At 50.3% G+C, this 23,367-nt stretch overlaps 3 protein-coding genes across 4 annotated transcripts; 2 read left to right on the plus strand and 1 right to left on the minus strand.

Annotated features, from left to right (window-relative positions):
- Positions 1–7,759: 7,759 nt before the first annotated feature.
- On the minus strand, positions 7,760–9,945 carry LOC137592696 (hibernation-specific plasma protein HP-55-like). The gene is made up of 5 exons (XM_068311030.1): positions 9,909–9,945; positions 8,710–9,355; positions 8,357–8,621; positions 8,101–8,245; positions 7,760–8,026 (listed from the first exon to the last, which is right to left on the minus strand). Exons 2-5 carry the CDS (start codon positions 9,344–9,346, stop codon positions 7,826–7,828), a joined length of 1,248 nt encoding a protein of 415 aa, XP_068167131.1. The 5' UTR covers positions 9,347–9,355; positions 9,909–9,945; the 3' UTR covers positions 7,760–7,825.
- Positions 9,946–10,808: 863 nt separating this feature from the next.
- Positions 10,809–13,141, plus strand: LOC137593263 (serpin A3-5-like). Its single transcript, XM_068311969.1, has 5 exons — positions 10,809–10,846; positions 11,400–12,045; positions 12,134–12,398; positions 12,510–12,654; positions 12,875–13,141. The coding sequence occupies exons 2-5, from the start codon at positions 11,409–11,411 to the stop codon at positions 13,073–13,075; spliced, it is 1,248 nt and encodes a 415-aa protein (XP_068168070.1). The 5' UTR covers positions 10,809–10,846; positions 11,400–11,408; the 3' UTR covers positions 13,076–13,141.
- A 3,293-nt stretch (positions 13,142–16,434) lies between these two features.
- Positions 16,435–22,581, plus strand: carnmt1 (carnosine N-methyltransferase 1). 2 transcript variants are annotated; one of them, XM_068311359.1, is made up of 8 exons: positions 16,435–16,580; positions 19,429–19,624; positions 19,699–19,865; positions 19,957–20,097; positions 20,187–20,365; positions 20,580–20,693; positions 21,082–21,185; positions 22,015–22,581. In XM_068311359.1, exons 1-8 carry the CDS (start codon positions 16,447–16,449, stop codon positions 22,195–22,197), a joined length of 1,218 nt encoding a protein of 405 aa, XP_068167460.1. In that variant the 5' UTR covers positions 16,435–16,446; the 3' UTR covers positions 22,198–22,581. The 2 variants fall into 2 exon arrangements, with proteins under 2 accessions (XP_068167460.1, XP_068167461.1); XM_068311360.1 differs by having other exon boundaries at positions 20,233–20,365; positions 22,015–22,204.
- Positions 22,582–23,367: the final 786 nt, after the last annotated feature.

Below are 23,367 nucleotides of genomic sequence, written 5' to 3' on the forward strand. Positions count from 1 at the left end.
TTTTAAATGGCAGCGCGTCCTTGTATGCAATGGCCATCACTCCTAGAAGGAACAAAATGATGTTGTCAGGTGGTGCCGTCTGGTCCAGGTCCTGCATGATGACAGTACAGGTCTCCTCATTGAGTTAGTCAGAGAAGCCCCCCCCCCCACTCATCGTAGAGCTCAGAACACACTGAGATACACTGATGGCTCCACCCCCGTTGGACATCGTGAACCAGCAACTGTCCCACTACCCCCACCTCAACCACTACAGCAGCGGCCAAATGCCCCCTGGTCAGATAGTCATCAGTCACACTGGTTCTACCAGACAGGGCAGTTCAGGGCTACGGAGACATCCTGGTAAAACGGGTGGAGGCTATTTCCTGTAAAGCAGAACACGCTGGAATCGTGACAGAAGCTGATTCTATGTTCTACTTTCCCCAAGTTGATCCATTCAACTTGGGGAAAGTAGCACTCACCCCCCGGCAGCACCTGGTTTAGGAGCACGGCTCAATGAGACCACAAAAAAATTATGAAGGTTGTTATTCATTTATTTATGTATTTATTTATTTTTTACTGTGGTAACTCAAAGCCCATATGAGTCCAAGCATTGACCCTCATGTCTGTGAGACACTCCAGGGATTCTGTTACCAGGAACAGCACCGGCCGTGGACGTCCACCAGATGGAGAAGACCTCTCACGCTCTGAAGGTGCTGACTGAATGGCTGAAAAGACTCACTGTCCAACCAATGGCTGCCGTTGGTGCTCCAGATCCTGATCCAGAGACACGACCCACACAGCCTGCAGTGTGAGGTTTGGTTAAGGTCCATGGGACATGTAGTCACACGGGAGGGACAAACACAGGGCAGGAGGTAGCGTCTCTGAAACAAGACACAGGAAGCAGGAAACACTGGCAGGAACCAAAACCAAACCTGGACATCACCAGGCCTCGGGATGCATGGCAGCGAGTTCTTCTATATGTCCAGTTGTCCCTTTGAAGGTTCCAGACCCTTGATCAATTTCACTCCGAGGATTCAGAACCTTGACTTCACGTTTCAGATACCTGTGTTCACGTTTCAGATACCTGTGTTCACGTTTCAGATACCTGTGTTCACGTTTCAGATACCTGTGTTCACGTTTCAGATACCTGTGTTCACGTTTCAGATACCTGTGTTCACGTTTCAGATACCTGTGTTCACCTGTGAGTTCATTCAAACACTAAGATAATCCAGTAGCGTTAGAATGTGTTACTGCATCTGACATACTGACTGGTAGTAGCTTTAAGTAGACTCTAGAGGGCGGAGTCAGACTCTGGAGAGCGGGCCCAGATTCTTGAGGTGGACACAGACCCCGGAGAGCGGACACAGACTCTGGAGGGCGGGTCCAGTCCCTGGAGGACAGACCCTGTGGTCTGTTGCTTCCAGTCGTGTCTCAGCTGTGGTCCCTTCAGATCCGCGGTGGACCATGAACGTTACAGCATCAGAGTCTGAATGTCTTCCCCATTCTGGAAAAGACACGCAGGAACAGATTCTTCCTCTTCTTCCCCTGCTTCTGTGTTCCTCTGGGGTCTGCCAATGAGAAGGACTTCAGAACTCCACCGTCCTCCAAATGCTCAGCTCCTGTTCAGGGTCAGAGGTGAATGGTTCTCACCTTGTGTGACCGGGTTCTCATGGATAGAAGCTGAAGACTCTGGCGTCTCCTCTGGGACAGTTGGCACACTAAACACAAATAGAAAAACAAACATCTGAAAACATCCCATAATTCTCAGAAGCAGTGCTGCCTGTCATTCCAGAGGAAGTCTCCTCACTTGTCTACCGTTGTTAGTCTTCTCTTAGGTGGAGCAGGCTGGACCAGGTTCACACCTGCTGCTAAGGTGGTTAGAGGTGGACAGTGGTGGTCAGGGCGTGGGTTGACAGCCTTGTTGCAGGAAACCAGTTCATGAGCATTAATGAACGGATGCTGGAGGACTTCCTGGGGTGTGATCCTCTCATCGGGATCTATTTGTAACATGGCCTTCAGGAGCTCGATGCACTGCTCCCGTTCCACAGCCTCCACTGCATTGTTTTCCTCCAGACGCATCTGGTTCAGAATATAAAGATCCAAACCATCAGTCACTCATCCTCAAGGTCCAGGATAACATCATCAATCAGACTAGAAGGTTCAGCCCTTACTGTTTTCAGATCATCCAAAGATTGGAACTCTCGACCTGTGGGAAGTTGTATGTTGCCAGTTTTCTCCAGAGAAGAAGAAGAAGGAGAAGAAGAGTATTTGTATAAAGTATTTGTGTTTGCATGACTGTCAGAGAATCTTGTGTAGCTGTAAACGTGCTCTGTTTGGTGGAGTTGGCTCGTTTACTTTGTGCGTCCACTTTTGGAACAAAGGCTTGGTGAAGAAAGTCTTGGTGTAAATCCCGTTGTCCAGAACCCGCTTCGCTGGCATTCCCAGGTACTGAACCATTTCCTTAACCTGGAGGTAAAAAACAGCGATGTTACGTTTGCAGTATCGCCTGTTCCCTCTGACCTTCCTGTTCAGACGTCGTCACCATGTGTCATCACACAGAATTGGTGTCCTGTACATTTACAGGTCATAAGAAGCGATGTCTGACACAACTGGACATCCAGCAAGTAGACCAATGAGAACAGATATCCTACCACCACCTCAGCTGAGTTTCCAATAAACAGACTTGTGCCCAGGACCATCCGGGCCATCACACACCCCAAAGACCACATATCAAGGGCCTCTGTAAGGGGGAGGCCGAGAAACACTTCTGGAGCCCTAATGCGGGAAAAACAAGCAATGCGTATGTCACATGTCACGAATATTAAAAAGGACATGAAGCATGTCCCGAATTAAATAACAGGCAAGTATGGACGGGAAGTCCACGTCTGCCTCTTCAAGAGAAATCTGAAAACTATTTATTTGTAAAAGTACTCCCACAGTCAGTGTTTGGTAGGCTTTACCTGTAAGGAAGTACCTGTATCTTCAAACCGGGCTGTAGTTCGGACCGGTCCCGGGCCAAGCCGAAGTCTATCAGCTTGATGCTGAGGGGTCTCTGTCGGTCCACCGTCATGATGTTGTTGGGTTTGATGTCGCCGTGGACGATGCCCACATCCTTCAGCAGCAGCAAAGCCTCGGCCATCTGCACACCGGGCAGCAAACCGTGTCTGAGTTTCTGTCAACTGCGCTGTGCTTCCTGCCCGCTCCTGACCTACCTGTTGAACGATGTCTCTGATGTCACTCAGAAGCATCGGCTTTCCCTGTTCCATCATAATGAGCTCCAGGTTCCTGTCCAGCAACTCCAACACTGGTGCCTTTCCCACCTTGAAGTCCAACCACCCAAGACATTTAACGATGTGATGCTGGTCGGCGTTTGCAGCCATTAGTGCTTCTAAAACTTCAATCTGAAGAAACAAGTTTGACACCGTTAGCTCCTCCCACAGAGTTCATCTGTTCACATTTATCAAATTCAAGTTAAAGAATTCAGACGAGCGAGAGGAGGCAGAAATTCATTCAATTATTCATTGTCTGTGCTACTTTGTCCTCTTACGTGGATCACAGGGGTTGCTAGAGCCTATCCCAACAGACTTACGGGCACAAGGAGGGGGACACTCCGGGCGCGGCGCCAGCGCCTCTCTGACAGTAAACTCAAGAAGTGGCCACCAACCTCTCTGGCAGCAGATTGTCTCAGGGGTCGCTTCACGGCCAGCAGCTCCCCGGTGTCCGTCCTCCTGCACTTCCGTATTTCTCCGTAGTGGCCTTGTCCCAGCTTCTGCATGACCTCCAGCTTGAGGAAGTCGATGAGGAACTCATCGGCGACAGCTGGTGGGCGCTGACGCGTCCATGGGTAGCATCCACGGACGATGAACGGATGAGAGAGGACTCCAGCAGGCGTGATCCGGTCATCAGGTTCATGTTTCATCATGGCCTTTAGAAGATGGATGGCCTCCTCCAGCTCCACGTCTTCTTCAAAGTTGTTCTCATGATGTTCCTAGTCCAGGAAGCAACGGTCAAGTCCACTTTTACTCAGAAAATCTGTTTCAGCTGCAAACATCCGACCAGTAAATATGACATTATCTGCATTTGTCCCCTAAACTGACATTAAAAACCTTTCACTCTTAACAGCTGTTAACCTGGGTTTTCATTGCCACGCCTGTCACACGTCAGCTGTTTGTCTATGCTGTATGTGTCCAGGGTTCCCTCTGCGTTGCCTTACAGGCAGTTGAATCCCTTTTCTTCCTACAACAGCCTGTTCATACCGCAGGACGCTGTGTAGTAACCTCACGTTACTCTGAACGGCGAGAGGAAGCCCGGCTCTAGCGGGTAAAGAGCGAGACTGGTCCGTTGGCGGAGGACACGGAGCAGCAGCCTCCTCAGTCTGTAGGAGATGAATTCATCTCATCATGTCTTACCTTTCTCTGCACAAACAATCTACAGCGTTCACTGGAAAGGAGTAGCGAGGACATGACACGACCCAAACACCACATGTCAAAGGCCTCAGACATCCGCTGGCCAGCAGCCATTTCTGGGGCTTGTAATCTAGAAGAAACAAAATTTTAAAAATCACATTAACCATAAAAGAGTACAAAACCTCAGGTTGAGTCAGGCTGCTGGTGAGCTCTTCCCTCAAGGAGAGTCTAACCCAAACACCATAAAGACCAGGGTAAGGTTGGAGGCTCTTCTCCAGAGGTTTGTTGCTGCGTCTGCTGGAGAGCCCAGCGCTAGATCCTCACCAACTTGTAAACTGTTGAATTTCTTCAGTAAACCTTGTTTGGAACACAACTTGTCTCATCATTGAAGATACACCTCTCAAACGAGCTAAAGAACCAAAGAGGGTTTTGTTCTGAGCAAAACCCTAACAATTTTATTCAATTTTTATTCTAACTACAGGAGCGATTTGTGAAGAAATGTTACTGAAAGGTTGCCCTTCATCAATGGTTCTATTTGTAATCTTTATGGGCAGAATTTCTAGGCACTGCCAAGAGCCAGAGGGGCCCGGTATGGGGACCAAAAGATTTAATCTCTGTCCTGTTTGCTTCCTCAAACCTCCACCTTCAGCGTATGCCGGGGCGGTTTGTCGTGGCGCTGCTCCTCCATATCAGGCGGATCCAGCTGAGGGCCTCATGCATCTGTTTCAGATACCTCACGGACGCCTCCCTGGGGAGGCATTCTGGACATGTGCTACCGGGGGTGAGGAGGTGTTGGGGTAAATTTAGGATACGCTGGAGAGTGTGTGTGTCTCAGCTGGCCTGGGAACGCCTGGGATCAATAAGGATCTTTATCAGACGTGGGAAATATCTGAAGATTTTTTGAAATACGCTGGAAAGGGTCAGGAAGAGTTAGCTCGTGTGAAGTCCAGTTCAATGCTCAATGCTAAATGCTGAAACACTTAATTCTAGCGTGATGGTAATGGTTAGAATAGATGCTAACATGAGTTAACAACCTGACTAGCCCCAACAAGCCTCCAGCTTACAGAACCACTGCAGACAAACAGACTCAGCTGAAACGGTTCTCTCCTCCTTGGAATGTGTGATCTTACAGAACTTTGTCTACTTGCAGCCCTGGATCCCTCCTGTAGTCTGACTTCAGCTGGGCTGCAGAGAAGTTCCCCAGCTTGACTCTTAAGGGTCTTGCCCTTCGATCTTCCATGATGATATTCTTCAGGAGCACGTTGCCATGGATCACCCCGATGGACTTCAGGGCCATCAAAGCTGTGGCCATCTGTAGAGCACAGGTGTTATACTTTACAAGCTTTACCACGGTTTAAACAGTGTCTTTGTTATTGGATGAGGTCAGACCTGTTGGATGATGTCTCTGATGTTGACCAGAGTGACCAAGTTTGTGCGGAAATATTCCTCCAAGTCAATGTTCAATGTCTCGAATGCCAGCTCCTCACTTCCAGCAAAGGAGCCATGAAACTTGACGATATGATGATATTTATCGAAGTTCCGGCACATCATCTCCACCAGGATGTCACGCTGCTGGTCAACAGACGGGACTTAGTGACTGGAAACTTGTGAATCATCTGCGACTCACTGACACCAATAGTTTTTAAAGAGGTGAGCATCAGAACGAGCCGGGCCTACCTCATTGTTAAAACAATCACTCTCCTTTGCAGTCAAAGTCATCTTAGTTTTGATATTCCGCCAAAAACGCACGCCTTCAGGCGTCTCGTATATTAAATCGTAATCATCGTATTGTAATTCAAAATAATAACGAGTATTTTTCTCCATTCTTCTTCCTACCTGTTCTTCTGTTATTACTAAATGGAGCGGACTCCTTTGGGGAAATTTGAACCCTAATTAAAGTGGTTTGTCTTTGATGTTTCCATTTGTTCGGTATGGAGAAAGTATTGACACTTTTTTTCCTCTAAGATAAAAAAAAATCAAAGCTTTTAGCGCCTTTGGTGTCAGTCCTTTCATAGCAGTCACACGGATCAATGGTTTCAGTTGTTTTGATCTGGAGGCGTAGGAGTACCTCAGGGGGCTCTAGGGCTGTTCTCTTCTGGACGGTGCCTTCAGGTGGCGCTCCTGGAATCTGCTGGAGCTGCTGTCCCAGTTTGGGGGTAACTCCCTGTTTCCAACATCATTGTCTTCCTACATCTGAGGCGTTCACCTCGACTGCTGGTGAGGGTCAGCTCAGGCCAGCATGGGGCTGTGGTGAAAGACGGTCTTGTCACCGTCTGACAATGAAGTATTCCATTCATTTTTTGTTGTTTGTTCATCAGCTGACATACCGTTTGCCATTTCAGATCGGCCCTGCCCTGGTTGTAATCAGTTCAATCCATTCACCTGCATCTCCTTCCTCACCTGCAGCCAATCAGCCTCCACTCTTCATATTCCAGCTCAGCCCTCAGTTCTCTGAGTGTTCAGGGTTCTCCTTGACTCTCCATACCTGCTGACTTTGACCCTGTTTCTGATTCTGCCTGCTCTCTGGACCCTGCCTGTCCAGAGTCAAGAAACTTTCTGGAAGTCCAGAGGATTGATTTAAACAGCATAGGATAAGATATTATATATGATAAAACTTATTATGGATCACGAAAGTAGGACTGGATGAACACGGGGTGGGGGTGGGGGGTCCCACTATGACAACCAGGACCATTACTGACAATGAGAATGGCTTTATTATTATGTTAAAGTGATTCTCATTTGTGGCCTCTTCTTCCCACACTCAGGTCTGGGTGGTAAATGAGAGGAACCGTCCCACAGATGTTCAGAACATCTTGGGTTCGTTCTGCTTCGTCTACAGGAGGATGAACGATTCAGATGAAGATAACATCTGAAAAGACCAGAAGCTCTGAGTGTAGTCTGGACTCCTGGTTGGTTGTGACTGGAGGTCAGATCATTGAAGGGAGCCTCTGCAGAGTTAAGGTTCATTTCGTTCTGTCTGTTCAGTAAATCTTGTGATAACATCATAACCACGCCTCCTCCTCTGATTGGCTCAGAACATTTCAGTAATACCGCTGCAGTAGGTCACGTCTGATGAATAATCAACTACTCAGCGTAAGGACGAGCTTTATGGGACGATGGAATTCTGAAGTTCTTTGTCGTCAACGCTCAGTCACTATTCCTCAGTCACACATTGAGAAGGACCTTGGCTATTGATTTAATTAGAACTGATTTACAGGATATTTAGTGTTCTGTTTGTGCTGTTTGATTTGTGTCATGAACAAAAGTTAAATGCCCTCCTTTGCATATCGACTGAACCATTTCTAAAGCGAGAGATAAAACATGAAGATCTGATACATTTCAGCAGACACTGATAAACAAGGAACTGCAGGACACATGTTTGTCTGATGTTTAATATGAGATGCAACTCCTGTGAAAATGTGCAGATTGTGCAGAAAGCCCTACTCTTCCAGTGTGGGGTTGACGATCTTGCCCAGGAAGAGGATGTTTCCTGTGTTGCGTTCAGTGATGACGGCCATAAATGGCCGATCAAACCTCAACACGGGGACATGATGCATGGAATAAAGAGTAATGCCGATGCCTGTAGCAGCAGTAGCAGTGGCTCCGGCCTCATCCACATCCAAGGTAGCCTTGTGCACAACCTGTGGAGCAATGCAAGCAGAGTGAGCTGGAACACAGGGAAGGACATTTGCTCAACAAATTCTTCTATCCTTACTTCTGAGACTTTAAGTTGCCCCTCTGAAATACCCGTCAGATCTGCACCACTGCCAAACATATCTGTCATTCCCATTTGGGTTAAGACGTCAACCAGTGAGTACGAGGTCTTGATGGAAAACTTTGGAACATGTACTTCATACTTCCTGGAAGAAAAGGGATGAACATGGAGTGAAGGATCTGACAGGACTCCACTGAGTATTTTATCCTGTGAAAAACCTTCTCAATTTGAAGAGACAAATTTGTGATCTTCTAACCTGGGCTTCATCCACCTCAACCATTTGTTGACGTGATTTGGGCAAATGGCATTCTCCAGAGGTGCCATATCTTTGGGCAGCAGCAGCAGCATGGAATAGGAGCTGTTGAAGGGGAGGTGGAGCACTGATGTGTTGATGCTCTTGTCTTCATAGGTGTCAAAAGTCTCCTCCAGCTTCATCATTTGGACGGGAACTTTGGTGTTTTCATCCACCGTGAATGTGTCCTCCTTGGTCAGCTGTGGATCAAAAGGTGTCGCCCACTTTCCTGTTGGACAGGAAGGAGCAGAAACAAAACACAACTTGGGGTTGCTGCTCACGCACCACACACCCAGCCCTCATGTCACCCCCTTTACCTTTAAAGTAGATGTAGCTGATCAGATACATGACTGTGCTTGGATCAATGTCATTGACCAGCTCGGCTATCTTCCCTTTGGTCTTCTCCTCCACATACTTATTGATGCGATCAGCGCTTTGTGTGGTTTGGGTGAAGTCTACCTTGAACCCATCTGCGAGGTACGACTGCATCAGGTTCTCCAGGAACTCAGGACGAGGACTGAAGCGGTTGTCCACAAAAACAGCCGTCCCTTCACTGACGGCTTCGTTGGATGTCTCTCTGGTCTTTTCCAGCAGCGTCTTGAAGGCCTGGTCTATATCTGTCTGGGTCAGTCGGGTGTCGTTGAAACCCAGACCGCCGACCAGCTGGCGGTGGGTCTCGCCCCGCGCTCCTACGGACAAGGCCGCCAAGGCAACTGACACGCTGGCCGGGGAGAAGAAGACGTTCTTGCCTTGTGAATCAGCGTGAGCTGCTAACTTCCTGTACAGACGGAAGGCAAACTCTCTGTTGGCTTCAGTCACCAGGGAGACGCTGGTGGCGCTACCATCCAGGCCAGAGCCTCCGTCGACCTTGGCCGGGTCCCCACCTGCATGCTGGTGGCTTCTCCCTGCACAGACCAGGGCCGACAGGATCCACAGGCTCAGGGCTGCATTCATCACTGAGAGCTGAGGACAGGGTCAAGGCGGAGAGTTAGTCATTGGCTTCATCAATGGAGGCCTCTGCCTCTGTCCACTGCAATCAGATCTCAATCAACGTGTCGCTGTAAAGGACCTGACAACCTGTTTCTGCATCAGCCTGTCACCGGAGCGGTAAGCTCCTGGACGGACAAACCGCTTCCTGCCAACGCTGGATCAGTTTGATCATTTCAGTTCAGGTTTTGCCATTTCTCCTTGCACCAGTAAGAGTTTAGCAAGAGTTTAGCAAGAGTTGACGTTTGGCCAATGAAATCTGATCAAAGTCCCTTGCAGACCTTGTGAATATAAGCAGAATTTGCTCCTATTGAAAGATCGATATTCGACACGTTCTATAATATTGCTGCGTTTCAGGCTGGAAACAGTTACTTGCTGAAAGACATCAGGATATGCAGAATTCTCGTCTTAATTTCTAACAGCGATCCAGCTGCCAGCGGCTGAAACGAACATCAGACAGTTGAGTCCAGAGGTTTAAAGTGCGCCGCTGCCTCCCAGCTGTCTGAAGCCTTCAGGTGAAACCTCTTACCTCCTGGTGGACGTCCAGCTCAGAACAGACTGGACGGACGGAGGCGTCCCTTTATATGGCTGAGCAGCTGGACTTTGGCTTTGCTGACGGTGTGTCGTCCTCTTGTTTGCTCGGCCACTGCACTCGCTCTGGGTGACGATGAGTGTCAGTGGGTGTGATGAAGGCCAGCAGCAGTCTGCATAGTGTCTCTGCAGCATCATGTCCCGTAACACAGACAGACAGACCGATAGATTGATAGATCCATCCCTCATTGATCCCAAAGGATTCCTACGGTTCATCAAGGATGGAAGACAGACTCCACAAGAGGAAGTGACAAAGAACACCCTGTGGTGCACCTAACAAGTGTTTTTCTGTGAACCAAACCCACTGTCCATGAACGCTGGAGGCAGTTAGCACCAGACTGACAGAAGGAACTCAGCTGAAGACAGAACTGAAGATCTTTCTCAAGGATCTGAAGTTCAGCTCAGCTTCCTGCCGTCCTCCTGTGTTCAGAGTGTTATCACCCCACAGAGCAAATATGATCTGGACCCACAGTTTCAGCAAAGCCAAAGTCCATCTGCTCCGATCCGGTCTACAAAAGTTCAAAAAGTGACAACAACACTTATTTACTCCATAAGAGAAAGTCAAATAAAAACTCTGATCCAACATGAGCTCAGAACTCACTTTAAAGACGTCCGGGCCCCTATGTGACCGGACCGTCGCAGTGGGGGGGTGACTGACCCCGGTGTGTTACGGGACATGATGCTGCAGAGACACTATGCAGACTGCTGCTGGCCTTCATCACACCCACTGACACTCATCGTCACCCAGAGCGAGTGCAGTGGCCGAGCAAACAAGAGGACGACACACCGTCAGCAAAGCCAAAGTCCAGCTGCTCAGCCATATAAAGGGACGCCTCCGTCCGTCTAGTCTGTTCTGAGCTGGACGTCCACCAGGAGGTAAGAGGTTTCACCTGAAGGCTTCAGACAGCTGGGAGGCAGCGGCGCACTTTAAACCTCTGGACTCAACTGTCTGATGTTCGTTTCAGCCGCTGGCAGCTGGATCGCTGTTAGAAATTAAGACGAGAATTCTGCATATCCTGATGTCTTTCAGCAAGTAACTGTTTCCAGCCTGAAACGCAGCAATATTATAGAACGTGTCGAATATCGATCTTTCAATAGGAGCAAATTCTGCTTATATTCACAAGGTCTGCAAGGGACTTTGATCAGATTTCATTGGCCAAACGTCAACTCTTGCTAAACTCTTGCTAAACTCTTACTGGTGCAAGGAGAAATGGCAAAACCTGAACTGAAATGATCAAACTGATCCAGCGTTGGCAGGAAGCGGTTTGTCCGTCCAGGAGCTTACCGCTCCGGTGACAGGCTGATGCAGAAACAGGTTGTCAGGTCCTTTACAGCGACACGTTGATTGAGATCTGATTGCAGTGGACAGAGGCAGAGGCCTCCATTGATGAAGCCAATGACTAACTCTCCGCCTTGACCCTGTCCTCAGCTCTCAGTGATGAATGCAGCCCTGAGCCTGTGGATCCTGTCGGCCCTGGTCTGTGCAGGGAGAAGCCACCAGCATGCAGGTGGGGACCCGGCCAAGGTCGACGGAGGCTCTGGCCTGGATGGTAGCGCCACCAGCGTCTCCCTGGTGACTGAAGCCAACAGAGAGTTTGCCTTCCGTCTGTACAGGAAGTTAGCAGCTCACGCTGATTCACAAGGCAAGAACGTCTTCTTCTCCCCGGCCAGCGTGTCAGTTGCCTTGGCGGCCTTGTCCGTAGGAGCGCGGGGCGAGACCCACCGCCAGCTGGTCGGCGGTCTGGGTTTCAACGACACCCGACTGACCCAGACAGATATAGACCAGGCCTTCAAGACGCTGCTGGAAAAGACCAGAGAGACATCCAACGAAGCCGTCAGTGAAGGGACGGCTGTTTTTGTGGACAACCGCTTCAGTCCTCGTCCTGAGTTCCTGGAGAACCTGATGCAGTCGTACCTCGCAGATGGGTTCAAGGTAGACTTCACCCAAACCACACAAAGCGCTGATCGCATCAATAAGTATGTGGAGGAGAAGACCAAAGGGAAGATAGCCGAGCTGGTCAATGACATTGATCCAAGCACAGTCATGTATCTGATCAGCTACATCTACTTTAAAGGTAAAGGGGGTGACATGAGGGCTGGGTGTGTGGTGCGTGAGCAGCAACCCCAAGTTGTGTTTTGTTTCTGCTCCTTCCTGTCCAACAGGAAAGTGGGCGACACCTTTTGATCCACAGCTGACCAAGGAGGACACATTCACGGTGGATGAAAACACCAAAGTTCCCGTCCAAATGATGAAGCTGGAGGAGACTTTTGACACCTATGAAGACAAGAGCATCAACACATCAGTGCTCCACCTCCCCTTCAACAGCTCCTATTCCATGCTGCTGCTGCTGCCCAAAGATATGGCACCTCTGGAGAATGCCATTTGCCCAAATCACGTCAACAAATGGTTGAGGTGGATGAAGCCCAGGTTAGAAGATCACAAATTTGTCTCTTCAAATTGAGAAGGTTTTTCACAGGATAAAATACTCAGTGGAGTCCTGTCAGATCCTTCACTCCATGTTCATCCCTTTTCTTCCAGGAAGTATGAAGTACATGTTCCAAAGTTTTCCATCAAGACCTCGTACTCACTGGTTGACGTCTTAACCCAAATGGGAATGACAGATATTTTTGGCAGTGGTGCAGATCTGACGGGTATTTCAGAGGGGCAACTTAAAGTCTCAGAAGTAAGGATAGAAGAAGTTGTTGAGCAAATGTCCTTCCCTGTGTTCCAGCTCACTCTGCTTGCATTGCTCCCTTGAGCAAGGCGCCGTCCCCCCTACAAGCTGCTCAATTTGGGGCGCGTTACAGAAGCCGCTGCCCGTCACTCTGCCTCCTAACCTGAGTGACAATGTAATTTCCCTTGCGGGATAAATAAAGTATACTTCTTCTTCTTCTTCTCCACAGGTTGTGCACAAGGCTACCTTGGATGTGGATGAGGCCGGAGCCACTGCTACTGCTGCTACAGGCATCGGCATTACTCTTACTTCCCTGCGCATTGTCCCGAAGTTGAGGTTTGATCGGCCATTTATGGCCGTCATCACTGAACGCAACACAGGAAACATCCTCTTCCTGGGCAAGATCGTCAACCCCACACTGGAAGAGTAGGGCTTTCTGCACAATCTGCACATTTTCACAGGAGTTGCATCTCATATTAAACATCAGACAAACATGTGTCCTGCAGTTCCTTGTTTATCAGTGTCTGCTGTCAGATGTGACACATATCTGACCTTTATGTTTGATAGTATTGGAAGATAAAAAGATTTTAAACAATTTTAAACTTTATTACTCTATTGATTGTGAGTGAATACAGCAGAAAACCCCTCTTCCTGTATATCTCTCACACTAGAAATGTTTCAGTGGTTGCATGACATTAAAAAAATTGAAAATTTGAATTTAGGTCATTGAACATTCATAAACAGCAGCGCTACGGCAAGCAATACAAACAAGCTAGCTAGCAATAGATCTCATGACATTAAAACAGCCATCAATCTATCAGCCATCCCATCACCTGATTGACATAGAGGACAGCCAATCAGTTGACATCTGATGTTTTCCTAGAATGTAGGTCACCATTCCTTTGCAAGCATGGTTAGCTAGCCAGTTACCTACAAAGGTTAGCTCTCAGTTTTCCATCTTAAACTCTTAATTTCCCTTCGGGAATCAGATCAGTATACAAAATTTAAAAAAAGTCTACAATGAGTGGAGGGAGGGGCAGGACCAGGAGCAGGACATTTTTTTACTATGTGTTTGCCTCCTCTGACAGTCTACCATCTCAATACCAAACAAAGGAAATGTGGCGCCGCATTTTCAGACTGTTCACAGAAACTAAAGTTTCCGCTGAAAAACAAGCTGAGAAGAGAAAGATGAAGGAGGTAAAAAGCCAGTTGTCCAGACAGCAGTCGTGTATCTCACAACTACCTTTTAAAGGGAAAGTCTCCAACGAAGCATCTTTCTGGTTGAGACACCTCATGTTTAGAACCAGAAGTCCTTCCAAGATGGAGAGATGGTAAAAAAAACTAATAAACAGTTGATGGTTTCAAAGAACAGACTCAACATCTCTCCTCAAAGCTGCAGCACCATAATTGATCAAACTTCCAGAACTTGATGCTGGAGAAGTAAGGGAAGTCCTGCCTGATAGTTAATAGTCCACGCTACACAGAGCAGATAGTCGATAGTCTGTCAGAGTCTGACAAACACTTTCAAGACTTTTCTTTGCTTGAGGCAGTCTACATTCATGTGCTATCTTTTCTAATCCTGAGTTTGATTCAGTCGCATCAAAACCTACAGAACTGTTTCACCTGAACTCTTCTGGAGTGGAAGATGAGATGTTGAGGCTACAAGCTGACATTCAGCTGAAGTCCGGGGCTCATGGAGAATTCTGGAACTTACTGACAAAGGAAAAGCACCCCAACATGAGGACATGTGCTACCTCTCATTATTTAAGACTAGACTTAAAACTTTTCTTTTTCATAAATTTTATAATTAAGGCAATTTAGGCTGCTACGGGGTTTTTTTTGGTCTTTTTTTAATATAGACCTACACTGGTGGAGACTCAAAATCCAGACTTACTCTCTCCTCCTCTCCGATCACACCCCACAAGTCTCCAATCACACCCTACTAACTAAACTTCTTCCCTGGAGTCTCTGTGCTCTATGTCCTCACAGGTTTTTCTCAGGTTCACCCCTCATCCGCCCATCTGCTGTGGACCTGCTCCTCTAGTCCCACCAGTACCACCCCTCACCTAATCATCGGCTGGGGTTTGGCTTCCTTTTTTCCTCCGTGCCACCATACTGATCCTCCCCTCATCCACTGATCCACTGTGGACCATCCTCTGTGGACCTGCACGTCCAAGCCCACCAGTACCACCCCTCATCTATCATTCTGCTTGGGTCCTGCTTCCTTTCTTCCTCCTTCCACCATACAGTCATCCATGCAGCTGTAATTATGCCTTGAATTTACGAACTCCATGATGGGAACACGAATTGAAGACAACAACCCCAATGGTCTGACTATAACCATAGAGACACTGACTCTATCTGGACTATCTGACTCTCTCTCTGACCCTGTCCTGATCTTCCTTTTATTTCTTTTCCACCCAACTGGTCGAGGCGGATGGCCCCCAAAAGAGTCTGGGTCCTGCCTGGAGTTTCTTCCGCTGAGGGAGTTTTTCCCTCCACTGTCTCTGATGCTCTGGAGGGTTCAGTTGGGTTTCTGTCTGTTAAAGCGCTTTGAAATGTCTGCTGTCATGATTAAGAGATATATCAATAAAACTTGATTGATTGATTGATTGATTGATTGATTGACCTCTACCTCCTTGACTGCATTATTCAGTTCCACTAATTGATGTTCATCAGCCTTTTCCCCCATGAAGATCATTGAGTCCAGGTCCCATTCCTCCGTGACTGGTGATCATTTGAGGTGTGTTTGAGGCTGTCAGCAGCTACTGTCTGGACTGTGTCCCCGGTTGGTTCCATTCAGTGGCAGTCCATCCATCCATCCATCCATCCATCCATCCATCCAACCATCCATCCATCCATCCATCCATCCAACCATCCATCCATCCATCCATCCATCCAACCATCCATCCATCCATCCATCCATCCATCTTCTTCTGCTTATCCGGGGTCAGGTCGCGGGGGCAGCAGCTTAAGCAGGGAAGCCTAGACTTCCCTCTCCCTAGCCCTAGTCCAGCTCCTCCGGGAGAATCCCAAGGTGTTCCCAGGCCAGCCGGGAGATATAGTCTCTTCAGCGTGTCCTGGGTCGTCCCCGGGGCCCCCTCCTGGTGGAAGTCATCAGAGGAAACTCAGGACATGACAACAAATGTACATATATAGAGGGAGGCAGAGTGAAGGGTCGTGTGAGGGATCGCGCCCCAAATGAGCAGCTTGTAGGAGGAATGGTGTCTTGGTGAAGTGCGCCTCGGCAGTGGCTGGGAGGTGAGCTGACACCTCTCACCGTTAGCTCACACTCGGGAGGATGTCTTGGCGGGAACAGGAATTGAACCGCCGATGTGTGGGCGATGTCTGGTCTGAAGACGTCTGCTCTACTGCTGAGCCACTGCCCCCCAGGTAATTGTGTTGTATTAGAGTCTCAAGTGGTCACACAAGCTGCATTAACACAGCCTGACGGGGCCCCCGCCATCCCATGTTCCAGGCGTCTCATAACTCTTGAACTACAGGTGCTGTGAAAAAAATTCCACTGATGCCAGAAATTAAAGAAGTTGTGCTTTGAAGCTGACAGGATCATCTCGTACAGAAAGATCTTCTCATCAATACAATTAGTTTCGATCACTTTCATTTGGTCTCTTTAGCAGTACCCCCCCCGCTGAGGAAGCGTTCGCAGCCTGTTTGTTCTGCCCCACTCCCTGCAGTACCACCCCTCGCCGCCGGGGGGCAGCACCGCGCTGCTCTGGAAAGCACACAACCCACGAAGGAGCGCCTCGCGCTCTGATTGGACCACTTCAAACGCGTCGGAACATGGCGGCCGCGGGAGGCCGAGCGGAGCGGCGGAGCTTCCAGCGGCGGGGGCCGCAGCCCAGCAGCCCGGAGGAGGAGGCGCGGCTGGAGCGGCAGCACTTCTGGAGGATCATCGACGCCTTCCGGTCCTACAGGTGGGGCCCGGGGGGGCGGGGCGCGAGCCCGGCGGCGGGGCGCGTGACCGGCGGTAGCTTGTGTCAAATCACGGTGCTGGCAGCTCGAGGCTAGCAGCTCGAGGCTAGCAGCTCGAGGCTAGCAGCTCGAGGCTAGCAGCTCGAGGCTAGCAGCTCGATGCTAGCAGCTTTAACCAGCGGTTCACAGTTCTCTTCCTGTTGTCTGACGTGACGTCATCACCCTCGTCACGTACCGCGGCCCGCCTCCAGAACCTCAGCTGCTCCTGACGTCATTTGCAGACAGTCTTACGTCACTGGTCGAAGGAGGGGCGTGGTTTGTGTGAAGGAGACGCGATGGGATGAGAAGATGACCTTAGCATGCTAGGCTAGGCCTGAGTCTGGTTTGTGATGTCACGTGACGTTGGCGCCAGCGTCCCGTGGGAGTGGGCGGAGTCTCTGGACCCCCCTGGTAACCATGGAAACAGCATAGCGTTCATGTTTCCTCCAGAAGCAGTGCATCCTGGGATGCGCTTCAATGAATGTTCATCCCAACAGGAACAGCAGAACAGAGTCGTAACACTAGTTAAACCACACAAAGGGTTAACCTCAACGGCTTCAGTCAAAGTGACGTCACGGTTTAAAAAGAAATAACGTGAAATTACTTTTTGTCAAAATGTTAACACCTGGTGGTCATTCTAAAGAACAGTTTAATAAATGAAGGTGTGAAAGTTTTTACCTTTTATTTTTACTCTCTAGTTTTCCTTTCATTCATATTTTCTCCTGTGGACGCTGACAGAACCTTCACACACACACACACACACACACACACACGCACACACACGCACACACACACACACACACACACGCACACACACACACACACACACACACACGTTTTGTCATCTGCATTTTGTTTTGGGGGCTGACATTTAGCCGTGCCCCCCCCCATGGAAACAATCGCATCCATTGAGGCACCAATGCCAATATTTGCTGGTTTTCTCTTGACTTTTTCCCCACTGTCCACAGTAATATCTGTAGTACTATCTGTAGTACTATCTGTAGTACTATCTTTAGTACTATCTGTAGTACTATCTGTAGTACTATCTGTAGTACTATCTGCAGTACTATCTGTAGTAATACCTGTAGTACTATCTGTAGTACTATCTGTAGTACTATCTGTAGTACTATCTGTAGTACTATCTGTAGTACTATCTGCAGTACTATCTGCAGTACTATCTGTAGTAATACCTGTAGTACTATCTGTAGTACTATCTGTAGTACTATCTGTAGTAATACCTGTAGTACTATCTGTAGTACTATCTGTAGTACTATCTGTAGTACTATCTGTAGTACTATCTGCAGTACTATCTGTAGTAATACCTGTAGTACTATCTGTAGTACTATCTGTAGTACTATCTGTAGTACTATCTGTAGTACTATCTGTAGTACTATCTGTAGTACTATCTGCAGTACTATCTGTAGTAATACCTGTAGTACTATCTGTAGTACTATCTGTAGTACTATCTGTAGTGCTATCTGTAGTACTATCTGTAGTACTATCTGTAGTACTATCTGTAGTACTATCTGTAGTACTATCTGTAGTACTATCTGCAGTACTATCTGTAGTACTATCTGTAGTACTATCTGTAGTACTATCTGTAGTACTATCTGTAGTGCTATCTGTAGTAATATCTGTAGTACTATCTGTAGTACTATCTGTAGTACTATCTGTAGTACTATCTGTAGTACTATCTGTAGTAATACCTGTAGTACTATCTGTAGTACTATCTGTAGTACTATCTGTAGTAATATCTGTAGTAATATCTGTAGTACTATCTGTAGTACTATCTGCAGTACTATCTGTAGTACTATCTGTAGTGCTATCTGTAGTACTATCTGTAGTACTATCTGCAGTACTATCTAGTAATACCTGTAGTACTATCTGTAGTACTATCTGTAGTACTATCTGTAGTGCTATCTGTAGTAATACATGTAGTACTATCTGTAGTACTATCTGTAGTACTATCTGTAGTACTATCTGTAGTACTATCTGTAGTACTATCTGTAGTGCTATCTGTAGTAATACCTGTAGTACTATCTGTAGTACTATCTGTAGTACTATCTGTAGTGCTATCTGTAGTAATACCTGTAGTACTATCTGTAGTACTAAAGTACTGAACTTACTCGTGTTTTTTCGGAGGCGTGGCCATAATATGAGAGGCGTGGCTGGTACGTGAGAGGCGTGACCATAACGTGAGAGACGTGGCCAGAACGTGAGAGACGTGGCCAGAACGTGAGAGGCGTGGCCAGAACGTGAGAGGCGTGGCCGGAACGTGAGAGGCGTGGCCAGAACGTGAGAGACGTGGCCAGAACGTGAGAGGCGTGGCCAGAACGTGAGAGGCGTGGCCGGAACGTGAGACCGGCCCGTCGCTCTCACTGCAGCGTGTGAGGCTGTGATGCTGTTTGGTCCATTTTCGTCATTCATTCGTTGTCACCCCCGCTTCATCCGCTGTGGGGGGTCGTGGGGGGCTGGGGCCTTTCCCAGCTGACTGAGGGCGTGAGGCGGGGGAAACTCCAGGCGCGACGCCAGTGCACCGCAGAGCCACACACCGCCACACAAAGACACACACTCCTGTGGTCAGTTTGGACCGGCCAATCAACCTGAAGCACATGTTTCTGGAGGGGGGAGGAAGCCAGAGAACCCGGAGAGAACCCACGCAGACACGGGGAGAACAGCGTTGCATCTTCGTACCCCTGGTAACCGTGGTAACAGCATTGCGTCTCCGGACTCCCATGGTAACCGTGGTAACAGCGTTGCGTCTCCGGACCCCGTGGTAACCCTGGTAACAGCGTTGCGTCCCCCCCGTAGGGTGCACGTGGAGGAGCAGGTGCGACGGGCGGAGCGGCAGTTCCTCAGCCTCCCCCCCCGCCACCAGGAGCTGCTGCCCGACGTTCTGCCCAACCTGAGGCGGATCGGCGAGTGTGCGGACCGGAACCAGGAGCTGCTGCGGGCCGTGGTGCAGCACAGCCTCCACATGTTTGAGAACATGGAGTACGGCCAGAGGGTAACGCCGGGCGGGGGGGCGGGGCGGGGCTGGGGCGTGGCCTTCGGGGCGTCACGGGTCTGCGTCTCTTCCAGGAGGACCCGCTGAAGCCGCGCCCCTCCACCACCTTCGACATGGACAAGCTGAAGTCCACCATCAAGCAGTTCGTGCGGGACTGGAGCGAGGCGGGCCGGGCGGAGCGGGACTCCTGCTACCGGCCAATCATCCAGGAGATCCAGAGACGCTTCCCCGGCGAGCGCTGGTAAGACCGCCGCCACGCTACATCAGAACCGCTAGCAGGTCTGTCTGACGTGTCCCTGTGGTTGTGCGCCGCGTTCACTTCGTCATGTCAGCGAGGCGTCCGCCGTGAGGGTCCTGGTGCCCGGCGCCGGCCTGGGGCGGCTGGCCTGGGAGATCGCCCGTCTGGGCTTCGTCTGCCAGGGCAACGAGTGGAGCTTCTTCATGCTGTTCTCCTCCAACTTCGTGCTCAACAGGTACGACGTACACCTGTGTGTGTGTGTGTGTGTGTGTGTGTGTGTGTGTGTGTGTGTGTCGGTCGGTCACGCCGCTCTGCTCCCCCCAGGTGTGAACAGGTGAACTCTCTGACCCTCTACCCCTGGATCCACCAGTTCAGCAACAACAGGAAGTCGTGCGACCAGACGCGACCAATCAGGTTCCCCGACATCAACCCTCAGAGCTTACCCCCCAACGCCGACTTCTCCATGGTGGCCGGCGACTTTGTGGAGGTCTACGGCGAAGCAGGTCAGGTGTCCCTGACGGGTCTCAGGTGGGTCGGGGGTCAGGGGTCGTGTCCCCTGTGAGGTGAGACACGGGACGCGTTCCATTAAGAACATCTGTCGATGGGTCAGCCTCTGAGGTCCAGACGGCAGCTTGGGGAGGGGAGGTGACTGTTGTCATAGCAACAGGCTGTCTCCCCAGCGCTGACTGGTGATGTGTTGTGTGGGGGGGGGCACAGACTCCTGGGACTGCGTGGCGACCTGCTTCTTCATCGACACAGCCCATAATGTCATCGAGTACGTGGAGACCATCTGGAAGATCCTCAAACCTGGGGGGGTGTGGATCAACCTGGGTGAGTCACACACTGCATGCTGGGTAATGTCCTGCTGCCTCGAGTCCTCACCTGCTGTAGGTCCAGAGGGGGCGGAGCCTCCCGTTCTAAGGCAAACAGGGACGTCCTGTCAGGAACCGGGTCCGGCTCCAGCGCCTCCAGTGGGGCCTGTCTCCTGGGGGGGGGGGGGGGACGCGTCCAGTGGGGGGACAGGGGCGTCTATTGTGGGGACAGGGGTCTCCAGTGGGGGGACAGGGGCATCCAGTGGGGGACAGGGGCGTCCAGTGGGGGACAGGGGCGTCCAGTGTGGGACACTGGCGTCCAGTGGGGGGACAGTGGGGGGACAGTGGGGGGACAGTGGGGGACAGTGGGGGACAGGGGCTCCAGCGTCATCTCTGTTGTCTTTCAGGGCCGCTGCTCTACCACTTCGAGAACATGGCCAACGAGCTCTCAGTGGAGCTCAGCTACGAGGACATCAGGACCGCCATCGTCCAGCTGGGCTTCCACCTCGAGGTGAGCTCCGGGCTCTGGTCCGGGTTAGCGTCACGTCGGTGGTTCTAGTCCGGGTTAGCGTCACGTCGGTGGTTCTAGTCCGGGTTAGCGTCACGTCGGTGGTTCTAGTCCGGGTTAGCGTCACGTCGGTGGTTCTAGTCCGGGTTAGCGTCACGTCGGTGGTTCTAGTCCGGGTTAGCGTCACGTCGGTGGTTCTAGTCCAGGTTAGCGTCACGTCGGTGGTTCTAGTCCGGGTTAGCGTCACGTCGGTGGTTCTAGTCCGGGTTAGCGTCACGTCGGTGGTTCTAGTCCGGGTTAGCGTCACGTCGGTGGTTCTAGTCCGGGTTAGCGTCACGTCGGTGGTTCTAGTCCGGGTTAGCGTCACGTCGGTGGTTCTAGTCCGGGTTAGCGTCACGTCGGTGGTTCTAGTCCGGGTTAACGTCACGTCGGTGGTTCTAGTCCGGGTTAGCGTCACGTCGGTGGTTCTAGTCCGGGTTAGCGTCACGTCGGTGGTTCTAGTCCGGGTTAGCGTCACGTCGGTGGTTCTAGTCCGGGTTAGCGTCACGTCGGTGGTTCTAGTCCGGGTTAGCGTCACGTCGGTGGTTCTAGTCCGGGTTAGCGTCACGTCGGTGGTTCTAGTCCGGGTTAGCGTCACGTCGGTGGTTCTAGTCCGGGTTAGCGTCACGTCGGTGGTTCTAGCCGGGGCTTAGCTTCATGTCAGTGGTTCTAGTTGGGGCTTATTTACACGTCGGTGGTTCTAGTCTGGGTTTATCGTCACGTTGGTGGTTCTAGCCGGGGCTTGGCGTCACATCAGCGGTCCAGTCACGGAACCGGTTGCTGCCCCCTGCAGGTGGAGAACCAGTCGGTGCAGACCACCTACACGGAGAACGACCGCTCCATGCTGAGGTACGTTTACGACTGCGTCTTCTTCGTGGCACGGAAACCCAAAGATACGTACTCCAACGGCGAAGACCCGTGTTCCCCGCCAGCCGCCAAGTCTCCACGGCACGAAGGCGCCGCCATCCTGACGTGACGAACGCTCCTGAAGTGACGTGAAGGAGATACGTGTTTTTATGAGACATCAATGCCCCCCCTCCGCAGGCGTGGGGGTGTTGGCTGCTGCCTGGCGACCGTCGTCACACTGGACTGGACCACCCTGTGCCAGCGGTCCGTCAGGTGCACGCCGCTAGCAGGACGGTTCTCTAACCCCGCCTCCCTCCTCTGAAGCTGCCTGACATTTTGTTTGCAAAACAGATTTGGTGCCAATAAGTGTTCACTATTGATCCTGTCGCCATTGATCTTCAATCAAGACTGCAGATGTAAACACAGCCTGTCTCGCCTGCGTTGAGGATTTTTGGGGTGACATGAGTTCATTTGTTGTTTCTGATCTCGCTGTGCAATAAAGCAGTGATTTAAAGAGGGCTGATCCCCAGGAGTTCATCAGCGAACCCTAACTCCAAACGCCCCCTGAACCCTAAGCGCCTAATTAGCCCCCTAAACCCTTTGACCCCTAAACCCTAAACCCTTTGACCCCTAAACCCTAAACCCTTTGACCCCTAAACCCTAAACCCTTTGACCCCTAAACCCTTTGACCCCTAAACCCTAAACCTTGTTAGTTCTGACTACGTGCTGACAGGAAATGGACGACCAGCCTGTTTCCTGGGGGCTGGTATTCAGGTGTGTGTGTGTGTGTGTGTGTGTGTGTGTGTGTGTGTGTGTGTACACGTATAATTTACCTCCAGGAAGTAGTCCATCCCTGGGATGTGCTTCAAGAGAAGTGTTCATCCCAACAGTAGTAACAGAGTTTAGGGTAGGAGCGACGCGAGGATGGACTTTTGCTTTTCCTTCACTAGTTTCTTTCATATTTTCTCCTGTGGACGCCTCACCAAGCTGACAGAACCTCCTCACCAAGCTGACGGAACCTCCTCACCAAGCTGACGGAACCTCCTCACCAAGCTGACAGAACCTCCTCACCAAGCTGACAGAACCTCCTCACCAAGCTGACGGAACCTCCTCACCAAGCTGACGGAACCTCCTCACCAAGCTGACGGAACCTCCTCACCAAGCTGACGGAACCTCCTCACCAAGCTGACGGAACCTCCTCACCAAGCTGACAGAACCTCCTCACCAAGCTGACGGAACCTCCTCACCAAGCTGACGGAACCTCCTCACCAAGCTGACGGAACCTCCTCACCAAGCTGAC

Source organism: Antennarius striatus, chromosome 3 (assembly GCF_040054535.1).
Source record: "Antennarius striatus isolate MH-2024 chromosome 3, ASM4005453v1, whole genome shotgun sequence".
NCBI lineage: Eukaryota > Metazoa > Chordata > Actinopteri > Lophiiformes > Antennariidae > Antennarius > Antennarius striatus.

What these genes read in the sequence shown, in the direction of transcription:
- LOC137592696 (XM_068311030.1), bottom strand. Translation starts at nt 9,346, where the DNA reads ATGAATGCAGCCCTGAGCCTGTGGATCCTGTCGGCCCTGGTCTGTGCA. An exon ending in CAGCTACATCTACTTTAAAG is followed by an intron (nt 8,622 to 8,709) that starts GTAAAGGGGGTG and finishes CCTGTCCAACAG; the next exon opens with GAAAGTGGGCGACACCTTTT. An exon ending in TTGAGGTGGATGAAGCCCAG is followed by an intron (nt 8,246 to 8,356) that starts GTTAGAAGATCA and finishes CTTTTCTTCCAG; the next exon opens with GAAGTATGAAGTACATGTTC.
- LOC137593263 (XM_068311969.1), top strand. Translation starts at nt 11,409, where the DNA reads ATGAATGCAGCCCTGAGCCTGTGGATCCTGTCGGCCCTGGTCTGTGCA. An exon ending in CAGCTACATCTACTTTAAAG is followed by an intron (nt 12,046 to 12,133) that starts GTAAAGGGGGTG and finishes CCTGTCCAACAG; the next exon opens with GAAAGTGGGCGACACCTTTT. An exon ending in GGCAACTTAAAGTCTCAGAA is followed by an intron (nt 12,655 to 12,874) that starts GTAAGGATAGAA and finishes TCTTCTCCACAG; the next exon opens with GTTGTGCACAAGGCTACCTT.
- carnmt1 (XM_068311359.1), top strand. Translation starts at nt 16,447, where the DNA reads ATGGCGGCCGCGGGAGGCCGAGCGGAGCGGCGGAGCTTCCAGCGGCGG. An exon ending in GACGCCTTCCGGTCCTACAG is followed by an intron (nt 16,581 to 19,428) that starts GTGGGGCCCGGG and finishes TCCCCCCCGTAG; the next exon opens with GGTGCACGTGGAGGAGCAGG. An exon ending in AGCTGGGCTTCCACCTCGAG is followed by an intron (nt 21,186 to 22,014) that starts GTGAGCTCCGGG and finishes TGCCCCCTGCAG; the next exon opens with GTGGAGAACCAGTCGGTGCA.